A 15,102-nucleotide genomic window follows, 5' to 3' on the forward strand; every position below is an offset into this window, starting at 1 on the left:
AAATGAACAACATTTTGTATGCAAACAATGTCAATACTACCACTGTACCACTTAAATATATTTCCTTTACATTTAATTTTTGTGTTTCACTGAAGCCAAGAAAACAGTTCTTGGAGCAAAAGATATCCTTACTACAGAGCAACAAAAAAGCCATAGAAACTCTTAACTTACCAGTTCAATTATATAATAAAGTGAACCTGAAAAAGGCAACAGGAGGTAGTGCTAATTGTATGTCTCTTGTCAAAAATATAAAGCCTTGCCACCTGGGGGCTTTTCATTTTTTTTGCTCTAGACTGCAGACACAAGCGTAGTGAGCATAGTGTAGAGCTCAGCTCCATATATGGTGGTGCCACATACAAAGCCAATGACAATGTATCTCCTGAAAACTGCAGGAGTGTTATTCATCGGTGCCAAACAAAGAGGGATGTCAGTTTTTGTTGCAATTGAATGTTGAAGTACCTTAATCTCTTATTTGGTTTAATTTGAATCACTAAAATAATGTTCAGATTACCAGAGCCAGAGGAATAGAGATCTCCATGGTATCTGATCTTCAAACCAAGAGCCCAAACACTAACTGAGTAATTGGCTGCAATATAGAGGGAAACGCTGATACATTCCTATTACAACCATTAGGCTTTAGTAATGGTAAAAACGTCCTCAATATTTTTTAAATGTGAATTTAGAAGTTGTCTTGAGTTTAGCTTTAAACTCAGAACGTAAACTATGTTGTGCAGTGCTACTATTTTAAAGTGACGCATACACAACTAACACTTTAACGAACTATATAAAATTCTGTCATAAGGGTTGCTTCTCCTTACCAGAGCCTGTGATGATCTTCTGGTGTTAACGCCAACTGTGGGAGTAGCTAAAGGTTCTGGTAATACGGAGCTCTCTGGTTCTGGTTCTTCAGGCTGAGCTGCAGGATCAGAAGCTGCCTGGTCGACAGAAGGTGCTTCGGGCTCAGGGGCAACTGGCTCAGGTGGCTGTTCTCTGCGACGCCTTCTCTTATCAGAGCTGTCCAATATTTGGGGGGGAGGCTCCATTTTCTTCTCCTCTTTTGACTATGGCATTACAAATAAAGTTAGTTTTTATATTATGTATGTTAGGAAATTTACTTATAAGCAAAAGATATTAGCAAAAGAAGATGTTTGAAGATACAGCAGTTAAAACAAATGCGCTCGCAATTCTGAACATTACAACTTACAAGAGAAAACTTGAGCACTCAAAAAAAAGAAGTAGATTTAGTGATATAGATAGCCGAAATCATTTACTTTACCTTGTTCAAGTCAAAATTTTGCGTGCTACATGTATATGAATATGTTCAGTGCTCATTACTATGTGATGATATTTTACATTAAAAAGGGGGAACCTTACCCTTCTAGTTCGAATGATAGGTCCAGATTCCTCCTCCTCTTTAGTTTCTTCTTCTTTAACTGCAACCTCCCCTTCCACCTTAAAACAACAACAGACTAGATTGTACGCCACCACATTTATAGCAGACCTATTGCTAGATTAAAGAAATTCAAACTGCTTTTTTTTTTTTTTTTTTAAATTAAGGTTTGGCATCACCAGTATTCCCACTATATATCAACAACTAATGTATTTATTTTAACAGCAGTGGGACAGCCAGCATTTTTTTTCTTTTTGGCGAACCAAGGACATTTAAATAACATGTAATATGTTGGGGATATATAAATCCTGTTTATTAATAAAAACTGGTCTACAGTTATCCCTTATAACACAACTTTAATATGCAAAGATACAATTAAGGCCCTGAAGAATATGGTGCTTATCATTGGCCATGGAGTTGTCCCAAACCCACCCAAAATAGAGGGGAAGAAAAAAAAATGTTTCTTTCGTTACCTCGTTGTCACCTGTTGCAGAATCTGCAGCAGGGTCCTCAGCCACTTCATCATTTTGATTATTGGTGTTATCATCCACCATATAACCTTGCTGTTCCAACTCCCGTCTTCTGGCCTTACGGTGCCTTGTTTCTGCTCCGATAGTTAGTGATGGAGGAATCGGTGGTGGCAGGTCTGTGGCTATAGGATTCCGCTTCTGAACTGGACAGTTCCGGTTACCTTTGTGGCATGCGCAATCCACCTTATAATTACTGCAAAAAAAAAAAAATAATAATTGAGTAACTGTTGTGTCAAAAAAAAACTGAGATTGTGGTTCAAGTTATTTTACATGGATTTGGTAAGATTTTGGTTCATGTAAGGCTCATGTCTATATCCTGCAATACTGAGCTTAAAACTGAAATATAGGTCACACGCTGATTTATCAGAAAATCGCATCAGAAATAGTCTACCTAACGCATAAATTACAAATGTGAAAGCTGCTAGGATGCATCTTTTTGTGAAACTTGAAGATTTTAAATAAAGATGAACTTCAGCCTCCTTTGAACTTGGAAAAGGCTTTGCTACTTCAAGAATTTCCATAGACGGCACAAATTTACAAGATCATGAGCAAAAGACCACTAAAAGCTGAAGCACATTTCCATGGTATTGAAATTAAAATAGGTGGAGGGAAAATGTTCTTGTTCTAAGCGATGACATCATATCCATGGTGCCTCGCGCCAAAGCACTTTAAAAAGTAAAACTACAGCCCAATCTGTTCTAAATGTTAAATGTGAATCGGTCTGGAATGACAAGTAAAATAAAGAAAAAAAATTGACATTCAAAATTAACGCACACTTACCAGTTACTGTAATCATAATCAAAAGCAATGGTGACCTCTGTGTCTTTCGCAATAGCAGCAATAGCATAAATGCACAAATGAACCATCCCATCTGCGATCACGTGACGAACCTAGATAAAGTAATCATGTGTTACATGTAGTACACTACTGACAAGTAATACAGATACATCCATTATACCTAATGGATTAAAATAAAAAGTTGCTACTGACTCATGAATCTCCAGGAAAATTAAATGAATTCAAACTGAAAATGATTGTGCAAAGACTGCTATAATACTTGGACAGTTGCATTTGAATACTGCTTATTAGCTGCTGGGGATAAAAGGACCTTTGTGGCTTCAAAACGATGGGTTAAATACGCTTTAAAAGAAACCTAATCTAAAGTAATAGGTTTGGCACTGATAGCTTACTTATGAAGTTTCCCCATGTTTGGTTGTCATCACTAACCTGGAAAAGGCTTGCAATAAATTTAGATCACCAGATCTGCATACTTGTCTTAAACAGTGACTAATTACCAGTGGAACAAAATGATAGAAAAGGAACTCACATCTGCAAAGATCAGCTGCAGCTGATCACTGTATATAGCACTAAGTCTGCAAATGTAACACTAATCCCACAGCCATATACATTTGGAAATGACACAGATTAGGAAGAGAATATTCAATCACTATATACTTTTTTTCTTGGTATTCCCCTGTGCTGGTTGCAAATCCTACAGAATTCACAGATAAGGGAAACAATGTGATTCTGCCTACCTCAGCATTGGGTGTACAGGACCGTCTGATAAACCTGGCATCGTTCCCGAACGTACGCGCATCCACACACATTTCTAGGCCATTGAATTTCGAGTAGAATAGAACAAAGGGGTACGGTCTAGAGAAACACAACAAACACTTCAGCAATAAAAGGAGAACAAGCTGAGGGAAATATAAAGACTGCAACAATTTATCTCCTTCTGATAATAAGGGAAAAAAGGTTTAGGACTTTCCCTATGCCTGCATACAGGCAGTAAATTTGAAACTGCCAATCTCCATACCACTTATGAGACGGCAAGCCATAGTATCAACATGACCGACAACTGGTGTTATGAAAGTATCAGTGATGATCATATTTCTGTCAGTGCAATAATCTATAGGGTGGCACTGGATTTCAACCAGCTATTCCTCAACCTTTTTTTGCTGGATCTGGTAGAGCCAAGAGTGCTAAAGAACAGCAGCTCACCAGCTGGGAGAGAAGAAGCAGGGCCTTGAATCTTTGAGGTTTTTGCACTTTTTAGCATAGGGAAGAAAAAACCAAATGTCAGCAGAGAGAAACTTACTTTTTGAAAAAGTGCCCATTGACTTCAAACTGCTGTCGTAACATGACTTTGCCTCGGTATTCAATGACCAGAGTGTTTGCTGGCAAGTCTCTTGCAGCACGAAGGATTTTGCGATGCTTTTGAACACGTGCCACTCTACCCAGCTGAAACTGTAACAAGAACAATATAGTTAAGGTACAACAGCCTATATACAAAAACTTCTACAACATTACACAGAAAGCTGTGATATCATACCTGCATCTGTGAGCCCAAGACTGTGTTGTTACAGGACAAATCAGTCTTCTTTATAGTTTCAAGTAGGGCTGCTTTGCCTGCCAGCTCTTTACTGGAGCGAACATGACTCTCCAGCAAATTTTGCATATCAGCACTATACTGATTTGTAAAAGCTTCCTCATACTGGTCAGTCCAAAGCCTTATCCGGTTCTCCCAGCCTTCTGTTGTGTTCTCATCCAAGGTTTGAGCATCAGAAGGGGAGTTCTGTAGAACCCAAAGAAAATATAAACATCAACAAAATGCTGATGAAATCCCAATAGCCAATAATTAATAAGTACAGTGCCAATAATAGGAACACTGAAATCAAGCATTGTGCATACCTAGTTTGAAGTCATGAAGTGTTTAATGTAGCAGGAGTTTACAAAAGTACACAGCAGTAAAAGAACTCCAGATACTACCTCCCCAGCCACTGGCTGAAAACCATGTGACTTGCATTTTGTTTTTCCAGAATGGATACAAAGTAGTAGTCCTGGGGTAAGAATTTACCAATTTTATTGTTTGGTTGCTTCCTTGAACAGCATTTGGCTCCTTTAACCTACTGCAAAAGTAGCATTTTCTGTCGAGAAAACGAATTGTCCCATTCAGCTAGTTAGCCATACACAAGCACTAATATTGTACAGGTCCCCTTTGTGGCACCAAAATAGCTGACCCGATAAGGAATGAACTTTTTCAAGACTATGGAAGGTATCTCAGCTCCACCAGCCTGCATTCTTCCCACAGTGCATTCTGCTGCCCTCTCTTCCCCAGGTAAACCCAACTCAGCTTTCCACATGATCTAAAAGAAAATTTAACTACAGTAGCACTTCTGTGGACACACACACACACAAAGAATTAAAGCATGAGGATGGAAGACAGAGGATAGAGACAACTGTGAATTATTGTCTATACTTTAAAATCTATACAGCTTTTCTGGCATGATTCTCTATTTCTTGGACAGGGTTTTTAGATATTTGTAGTTGCTGTGATTATCGGCATCACTGCAAGCAGAAGCAGACTACTGCAGAGAACATTCTGAGAGCGCTTTGTATGTAAATGAGGCCTGAAGCAGAACAGCGACTGGGTATGAGGGAAAACTCAATCCATGTAATAATGCTGTAGGTGCTCAGCCACCGGTTCTTTAAATTACAGCACAACTGCTGAGCAAGATTCCGATGCTGCAGTTTTCACATAACGCAAAGTATGCATAAAGTTAATCAAAAAATGCAAAATTAAAAAAGATGAAACACAAATGAATGTCAAAAAAGGAACAAAATACTGGTTGACAGAAGCTGGTTCACATTAATTACTATAGATAGATGTGGCATAGTATGTGCTACCCAAACCTACTAGACCTTCTATGTTTCTCTATGATGAAGTATAGATGGATGACCAGAATTGTTAAGTGTATGTTAAATGCACCAAAGGCTGAGGCTCATGACTGATATGTTCACATGTAGCTTGCACAACATATCTAGTAAGTTATGTGCATGTGCTGATTTGACATTTTTTTAATTTACCAAAGGCTTTATCGCACAGCTGAATTTGTGGAGATAAAAAGATTTCTCTGACAAAGCACTGATTGATGAAAAATAGACAATTCAGGAGTTAAGGCTAAACCCCGAGGCAATCCTCAAAACTCCCAGCCGACACATATATGGCAGCTGTACAATCTGCCCAAGGATCTCTATTACTTTCTCCTACTGCCCAACTTTACACAGCCCTGTCAACTGTAAGGACAGGCTGGCGATGTGACTTTCTGCTGCTTCAAGGCAATACAGCTTAATCACCTCTCTACACACAGTCTGTGACTCTACAGTTAACGAGTTACACACTGATGGTCCATCTTTGCCTCTCTTTTTGGCATGTATCAAGCTCCTATTTTTTCTGAGAGATGCTATAAAGCAGATTTAGGTATTTACACGAGTTACATTTAATGATGCTCAATATTTACACTTGTTCAACACCTATTATTTGTGAATACAGATGCTCCTCGCTTAATGACCAGGTTCCATTCCTGAGACATAGTTCTTAAGTGAGGAGCATAGGAGAAATTCTGTGCAGCACCTGACAGTGGGTGACATAAGTGCAAATGCTAAGTAAACAGGTTAGTCCGTAAATGGAGACTACGTGTATAAGATGTCTTAAAGAAAAAAAAACTTGAGAAACTCACCTTCATTCGTAATGACTTGCGAGAACCTTCTCTGAATGCCTACACAGAAAAAAAAAACATTAAAATAAAATAAAAGTCAGGGCACCCAATAAATTTATAAAAAAAAATATGTAGGTCTTTTTGGACTTTGGACATCAGTGTTATAAATTCAATGTCAGTTTATGGCCAAGAAATTGCTCTGAACTGTCTCAAAGATGCACTAAGCACACCATTATGTTATATATATATCCCTTACAGCTCAAGGACAGCAAACTAATCCCCCATACCTTTATTTTCTTGGCTTTTGGAGCATTACGAGCCTTTTCTGTGCTTTTCTTCCTCTTTTTGGGTTTACTCCTGCGGACCCGGTTGACAGTGAGTGTGATACTAGTGGGTGTGTGCTGGGTGGCAGTGTACAACACTGTGGATGGAGACAGCTCCTCATCCCAGCTCTCTGTAGCACTACTCTCCCCTCCTAAAATAAAACAAAAAATCTTTGGAAATAAGCAGAACCCTTCAGAAATTAAAACAAAAGGTGTATGGCCTATTTATCTCACCCTGGCTTCCATTCTCTACATGTGCAGTTTACTGCAGGGAGTCAGAATTTAGCTAGTCTTTTTGCAAATCACTGGGAATGGGAGGTAGACAATAGAAGCTGGCTCTATCAGTCCTATTAGTGTTAATGAAACTCAACTGGCTATGATAGATAAAAGTTGTAAAGGATGACCGCATCATGATTTTACAAAGCTACACAGTATACGGTATAGGGCATTATTTGACCAAAAACATGTGGAAATCCCACTCAAATCATTATGTTCATATCCTAAAAACAAGGTAACTTTAAACGTTACAGCATACAAAAACATTTGGGAAATCTGTGTAAATATACCTTGGAGGAAGGCTTTTTCTATTCTATCCACATAGCCATCATTAAATAGATTGTTTGTTGACTTTAATGTGAAGGAACTAAAGAACCTGCACATAGCCCTGACCCTATTGTGGATTTCCAAGATATATTGGAATATTGATTATAAGCCATGTTTTCTCTTCCACCATAAGTACCCTAACACTCTTTTGGCTGAAAAAGCACTCATCACAGACACTTCCAAATCATGTGGACAACATTCACTGAAAAGTGCAGGCTGTTAGGTTTGGAATTAGACTTCCAATAATCTAATAGATGTGATAGGTGTTTATAAACTAAAATGGTGTACCCATATCAATCCAAATCATTTTCAGCAATTAGATTTTTGTACAATGTCCTTTTCTGAACTGGTACAGTCACAAGTGTACTGTAAGAAAGAAGCTTTGTCATTAAACTACATGTTCATGGACGAAGATTTGTAAGGGGTGGAAAACCCAGGTCCCGATCAATCTCCAGACAGACACCAAAAAATGCAAAAGTGTATGAATGCTTGGGCCGTCAAGACGAATACAGCTCCTGAGAAAGAGTTACTGCAAGTAATGAGCCCTTACCTGAGACATTGTCTTGCTTCCTACGATTCAGCTGAATCACCTTTCCTCGGTTCACACCCCTTTAACCATAAAGAAAAAACAAATTCAAGTTATAAAACTCTGCTACAATAGGTAATCACCACAAATAGTGGTAAGTACCTGCAATTTATGTACAATAAAAACACATTGCATATGTTGATTGGCCCAGCCAAAGAGACTTACCTGCATTTCTCACACTTTACAAGAAATCCATCCGCTGAGGGATTGCAGTGACACCAGCTGTTGATTCCTTCACCTTCAGAAGAGCTGTCGCTATCCCCAGAATTCTCTTCTTCTGGTGAATGAATGCCGTTCAGTTCTGGGGCACGGGGAATGATGGCCTGGACAGGTGGAGATGCAGGGGGTGTAGGAGGTGGAGGGGCTCCGTAGTTGTGATCCTGTGGGGAATGAGAGGCTTTTAGTCTTAAGGTCCAACACACAAAAACTAAAAGTAAATACAATATGGCCCTCTCTTACTGTTCTGGGTTATAGGATGGAAATATGTTGGGTGCCATAACCTCACCTTTAAAGAACTCCGAAACTAACACTTGTTTATAGCATGCATGTCTCAGGTCTGTGACAAAGAATAAAACCCATGCAACTCATTTTAAGGGAACAGCTCACAAACTTCTCAGATTGCCTTAAAAAGTAACCCCCGTGGTAAATCTAGGCAATACAGGCTAAGCACATGATTCTTGGACAACTTTCATTGTAAAGCACTTTAGTTTGGATGGGAAGAGTAACAAATAGTGAGGCCCGACCAAGAACTATGTTCGTAAATGTAAAGGAGCTTGTACAGATATTAACATTAGTGGTGAGTTTTAGACAATAAGGGTAACAGACCATGCACCGTACTTACCGCGTAGGGTAGACCTCGGTATCCGTGGCTTTGGCTGCCTGGATAACTATGGGCTGCATAAATAGTTTTTCCACTAACTGCTGGACTGGCTTCAACTGATTCAGGGCTAAAGGAGAAGATAAATATTTGTCAAAGTTCGACATGACATTAACTTCATATCGCGCTAAGCCACTTCTTATACCCAACTCCTCTAATTTCAATTCAATAGACCTGCACAGCCCAAGCTTTTGTATACCACAGGTATAAAAGGAATTATGTCCTGCCACTAAATTGAGCTTTGCCATGAAGAACAGAGCGTAGACAGGGAATTGGAGAGAATGGTAAACCTGCTCTATTGTGATACTCAAGTAAGCCTGTTCAATATTCCCACGCAGCTTAGGTTTGCATTTGACCAGAAGTGGTTTAAAGTAAACCAGTACTGGGAGAATATTCGGGTTGCCATTGCTGACTATTTCTTCTGCAAAAGTCTGGCTGTCATGCTAATCCAATGTCTTCGCTAAGGTACTGACCTGAACAAGCATGCAAATTAGACGTTCTGGATACTTTTAATTTTGGGTAACTCAGAACATACTAAAACAAGGAGACCAGGCCCTTAGCATTAAGAAAGTGGTCAGCACCACAGTCCTCATTATCTCTTTTATTATAGTTGTCCTTTTAAAAACAAAGCAACTCAAAATCAGCTTTCCAAACATTCGCAGACAGCTGAGAATGTTGGTCTATGGCTGCAATCAAGCTTCCCACCGATACATATGAAACATTCAAAACACCAGTGGAAGGAGGATTGTGAATTCTAATCTCTGAGACAAACATTCATTCGTGAATCACCTGAGGCTTGTTGATCATCACTTGTCTACCAAGAATGTCCGACTAAACAGAACAACAAATTTTATTGTTAATTGAAAAGCAAAAGTACATCACTTAAATGAGTTCTCAAATGTAATAATTACAAGCTCCTGCAGTTTTTACCCTAAACAAAAGTAATTCCCATGTTATAAAACACTAAAAAACAAACTGACTTCAATCAACTAACCTGTTCAATAACATCATAAGTCAAAGGAGTTTTCTGATTTGCATGTACACCAAAAGTAAACTACACCAAGCATTAACATAAAAGAATAGTAAACCTTGCTTGAATGAATCAGTACACATTAGTAGAACATACTAAAAGGGGGGGAAACGCATCTTCAGGCTCCCTTAAGCAAAGTGCTATGGTACTCAGGCGTGTAAAGGTTGATGGTTTAAAATTTGGATCAGCCATTTATTACATTAGACAGAAATCAATTAGCCTTGTGCTGGGGTGTCCATATATACTGCTGGAAATAAACAGAGCCTGGAGCAGCATTTTCCCCAGAAAAGTATTTCAGCCCTTTGATTATTTTTTTTATAAAACTCCCCCCCAATAAAAGTGAACGTCCTGCAGAAAAAAGAAGAAATGTCCCATGCCAACATTTTCACCATTAAGAAACTCAGTATCTCTAGCATACAAGATGGGTAGACTTCTTACACACAGCAATTTGTAATACTGAACTTACCAACTTTATATGCTGATCTGCAAATTACAGGCACTGCAAATTAACCTGAATTGCTGATGAAACATTTATATTGTTTCCATGTGTTTCCGGACTGCTTATTGAGTAGGAACCGTGGTCAAAACCAGTGCAGGAATTTTTTTTTGGTGTCGTTGCTAGCAATTTCTTACCTTCCGATGGCATCACTGCCACAGGAAGCAGTGGGAAAGCTTACCAGTGGTAAAACAGAAGAAAAAAAAGGCAGGGCTCCTTTATTTAAGGTATTCCATAACCTTACCTGTCAGGAAATTAGGTTTACTTTTTTTCTTTTTGGGTCAAAGCCAAGCATGGGGCTTGTTAAAAGTTTTGCTGCATGACAATGTTACCTGTCTTTAGTAAAACCCATATCAGAGTCTGACATTTCTGCACCCTGGTCACAGACATTTAACAAATTTCTGCAACATTTCTGAACGCTTCCTAAAACAAGGGCTTGTATAATTCCTTGTCCGCCTATATTGGAGTGGAAGTCAAAGGTTACATACACACGACAGATGGGTCTCGTTCGATAATCGCCTCAGGGCTGATATCAGACAAAAATCTGGCGTGTGTACATCGCTTGTTGTTTGTGAATCCTAACGATGGTAAGGAAAGTAAAGGAGAGAGAGAGCAGCGGGGTCCCGCTCCGTCGTTCTCCCTTCATAGAACTGTATGTACAACATTCATTCATGCATCTTTCAGTCTTTTGTTGTTGAAAACGATCATGAAAGATCTTTTCCAGCGACAAAATTATTGCACGTGTGTACGTAGCCAAAGTGTAGCACTTGTTCACCCAGTCAGAACCCTTAATACAAACCTGTTCTACGGATATGATACCTCTATAAAGGATTCGCTTCAAGAGATACTTAAGTTCTCAGCACAATTTCAGATATCTGCATGGTTGCTTCGGTGACGTTTATGACGCTAGGAGCAAATACAAGTAAAAAAAAAACTGAGCTTACTCTGATCCGGCGGCCATATCTGAGTAGGATGTATCTGGTGTGGTGACTCCCAGAGGTATTACAATGCTCATGACGTCCGGCACTACGGTCGGAGGGAATCACGGGGTCGGAATCGCAGCGACTGACCACACCGAAGGTGGGGAGCCGCAAAGCCACGAAAGACACTTCACGGACATGAGGAAACCTGGGGATGAGAAGAAAACTAGTTAGCGAGAGGAGTAAAAACAGGCAGAACACTCAGTTATTTTCTGTATACTAATCAATACAAATTAGGGATCTGAACACGTTACAATGCAATGTTCTGAAACACACGCATATTGTTTGTGCTGTGTTAGGCAGTCTGTTCTATATAAATGGGCAATCGATGCACCTCAACATGAAGAAAGAAAACCTCGGCTCCCCACCAATTATGTATGTGGCAGTATGACTTTGGAGTCTGGCTTTTAAAAACATTTAAAAAAACTCCTAGAAACCATTTGTGGTATTTCCCACATTTGTAAACAGCAGTATATTATGAATTGCTGTTCAAAGTTCACCATTTACATTAACCTCTGCCCCAGTGGCGCTGACAATGTCTCTATCATACCCACAAGCATGTTCTCACTGTAGGCGTTTTACCACACAGCAAAACTGCTTAGAAATCACACACTATAAGTGGCCTTTGGGAAGTTTTTGGACAGGGGAATTTCACAACTGGAGCCGCCAAGCACAGAAAAAATTTCACACCAAACAAATCTCTTCATCTCAATGGCCAAGAAAAAAAAATCACCAAGAAACCTTGGGTATGTGCCCCGTTTCTTTTTAGGAACGTGGGTTATTTCATCAACAACGGGGGGGAATGAGCTGGGCAAACATTTTTGTCCGACAGATCGTAAAGTCTGCGGAATGTTTCCAAACCGGGAGAGATGTTCAGTTCATGAAAGTCTGTCAAACAGGGATAAGATAGTAAGGAAATATGGACAATAATGGTTTGAATGATCATTTGCAGTGCACTCTCTGTGCCTATGCACCCTGTTCTGTAGCATAAGGGTCACATTTCTGATCTTGTCACAGCCAAGAATTTACCAATATCTGATTTGCAGAGTTTGTGCCTTTTTAGATGTCAATCTCTTACAAACATCCGCAGGTGGTCAAAAGTGTCACCAGCAAAATAGCGACACCTTGTTGACTCACCTGGCAAAAAAAAAAAAAGCCACTTGCAAGTAGGTTGCATTTCAGTGCCCCCACGTGCCCTATCAAATCTTTGCCACCACCGGTGAACATGTATATAATGATGATGCTTTATGCAGCACTTTACAGATTCTGTATGATGCCAAGTCTTTCGGTGGAGCTTCCCAAGGTGCACAGTGCAGCGATCTCCCAAATTCTGCTTCATTTTTTTGGATCTGTTATTAAGAATCTGGGACTTATTCTTTTACATGGATCACAGAATCTTGATGCAGAACAAGTCATGGTAATAATAGAGAAAAGATTTGTTTTATGGAGCCTATCCAATACTGGTATCTGGTCTTTTACAAACATAGCTTTCACAGATCATTTCCCCTAAACCCATTATATATTTTCCCCTTTAAAAATACCTCCTTGTACATGTAGATGAGCTTCACCGAGACACCAATACCAAAGAGACCTTAGAAGCTTTATCACATTATTCAGGGATGCAGTATTGCAAAAAAAGGTGCACTCTGGGGCCTGAATCTGTCACATGTGTTCTATCTATAGAAAATTGTATTCATTAGTTTCCATTTTTGTCTGAAAAAAAATAGAAATATTTAGAAGCAGCACATAATTTTACCACAGGGATTTGCAGCTCCCATTTTAAACCAGACTGCTTTGACAAAAATGAAGCCTATGCAATCAGTCTATGTTAGCCTAGTGGCATGGCTGATGTAAAGTATTTAAAACGCAAAGAAAAAAATATGTCTCTTTAAAATGATCAGTGCACTTAAATATAATAATTTTGGAAGAAGCAGGTGAGTAAAAGCAACAATATTTATTGTCAGTTAGGATTTGTGGTGGGGAGATCCGGGTATTCAAGCTCTGAGGTCTGCATGGCTGCCATGTCAAGTACAATGGAAGCTACCAAGCCTATCGAATGCACTATACACAATAAAGATAATGCAAAATGTAGGATTTAAGACATAAGTTAGTCAGAGACACAATTAAGAACTCATGCGTATGTTTTAAACAGGTGAACAGATGCAATGGCCACTAGTAAGAATCAAAATATCTCTTCTGAACAGATAGCCCTCGCAAATAATTAGAAATGAAACCAATAGATACATTTCAAATGAGAACAATTCTTGCAACACTATGAAAATACATTGGTGTTAGATAGCTTACTATTATTGTATTCAAACATTAACTAATATTTTCCTGAGGCAGCTAAGGTCAATTCCACTATTTTAGTTTAAGGCAACCTGTAAGAGAATAGAAATAAGTCTGCTATTGCATGCTTGTCTCCTAAATTATTTAGACTTGTCTGCACGATATGGTTTTTATTTCTGAATTAGCGTACAGCATTCTGCCCTTGATCACATGTTAGTATGAGCTACACTTATTAGGAAGACTCAAGCTAGGCTATTTTCACTGTCTCATTTCCTTTAAAGAAATGGATGGCTGGTTCTGTTTGGAGTCGCTGATGTCATAACTAGGACAATGTTCATGTCTAAAACAAGGAAATGCTTTTGATCAGGGAACTCTAAAGCTTAGCAGAAACAATATGCAGGACACAAGTCTGGTCTACGCCAAAACAGAGCAAGCTATAGCATGCCCGAGTATTCCGGAGATGTTTCTAGCCAGTGGAAACAAGGCTCATGCAACCTCGCTGCACGACTGTTTGCTCAAAAGATGATCATGTTTTGTGTATGATGACAAAAGGTTGCATTTTACACACAGTAACAAGATGAAAGTTTTGTCAAATATTCTTTCTCATCAGTCTCTACAGTTAAAATTACTATAAAGCATTATATGCTTGTTAGAAAAGAAAAATATAACAAAAATACAACTCCAGCCATTGCCTACTCATTGCCTTAAATTCCCCCTGAAAACGAGCACTTATAATGTGAGCGTGCCAAAACACTTCATTGACTATGGTCTTATAGTCGCATATCTGTAGTCTGCTAGTCTCACCAGATTTGGGGACATAACTTATTGCTCATCTTGCCAATGACTGACATGAGGGAGTATAACCCTACCACTACCAAAATGGCTGCCTCTACACGGCTAAGTATTATGAGTCAGGTATGAGGAATAGTTCAGCTGCAGGTAGACCTCAGGCAATATTGGCAACTAGTATTTTGTACATGCTTTTTCTGGGCACAGCTTCCAGAAAATGTAGTTCCTTAGTAGATCATGGGATTCAAGAAATATAACCATGCACTTCCTTAATAGCATAACTAAACACACATTACTCACCTGTAGCCATTTCCTCGCAGGGTGCCAGCCTTATCTTTATCTATTCCAGAAGACGATGTTCGTCCATATTGGTTGGGAGGAAATCGGATTGCCGGGTATCCTGGCAATCAAAGCTGATGCCGAGCACGCACAGCTCAGCTTCCTGCCAGAAACTCGGAGCCATCAGGTAGGAGGGAAAACTGCAGAAGAGACATCGCCTGTACCTTCCTGCAATAATGACCTGCCTGATTTTGGATTCCTAAAGTGGAACTTTATTCCCATTTTAAGGGGAGCTTACCATATGGAGAAGGCTATTTTAATATAGGAACAGTGTAAAAGGCAGCATTTCATTCAACATTTACAGAAAAAGATTCTGGACCCTTCTTCAGGAATAAGATTGCTCTGTGTGATATTTAGGACCTAATGGTGTC

At 39.2% G+C, this 15,102-nt stretch overlaps 1 protein-coding gene across 3 annotated transcripts in view; it reads right to left on the reverse strand.

The window, feature by feature from the left end:
• The window catches only part of SETD5 (SET domain containing 5), a 64,626-nt gene that overhangs the window by 9,218 nt on the left and 40,306 nt on the right, over positions 1-15,102 (reverse strand). For all 3 annotated transcript variants that reach the window (XM_072420695.1, XM_072420694.1, XM_072420696.1), the window contains 13 exons: positions 11,279-11,462; positions 8,773-8,878; positions 8,097-8,311; positions 7,896-7,954; positions 6,707-6,894; positions 6,441-6,479; positions 4,253-4,495; positions 4,019-4,167; positions 3,456-3,573; positions 2,701-2,810; positions 1,864-2,113; positions 1,375-1,452; positions 819-1,061 (listed from right to left, as the gene is read on the reverse strand). In XM_072420695.1, the coding sequence (XP_072276796.1) occupies positions 819-1,061; positions 1,375-1,452; positions 1,864-2,113; positions 2,701-2,810; positions 3,456-3,573; positions 4,019-4,167; positions 4,253-4,495; positions 6,441-6,479; positions 6,707-6,894; positions 7,896-7,954; positions 8,097-8,311; positions 8,773-8,878; positions 11,279-11,349 (1,869 nt within the window). In that variant the 5' untranslated portion in view covers positions 11,350-11,462. The remainder of the gene's footprint in view (positions 1-818; positions 1,062-1,374; positions 1,453-1,863; positions 2,114-2,700; positions 2,811-3,455; positions 3,574-4,018; positions 4,168-4,252; positions 4,496-6,440; positions 6,480-6,706; positions 6,895-7,895; positions 7,955-8,096; positions 8,312-8,772; positions 8,879-11,278; positions 11,463-15,102) is intronic.

The sequence above is a fragment of the Pyxicephalus adspersus genome, chromosome 8 (genome assembly GCF_032062135.1).
Source record: "Pyxicephalus adspersus chromosome 8, UCB_Pads_2.0, whole genome shotgun sequence".
In the NCBI taxonomy this organism is placed as follows: domain Eukaryota; kingdom Metazoa; phylum Chordata; class Amphibia; order Anura; family Pyxicephalidae; genus Pyxicephalus; species Pyxicephalus adspersus.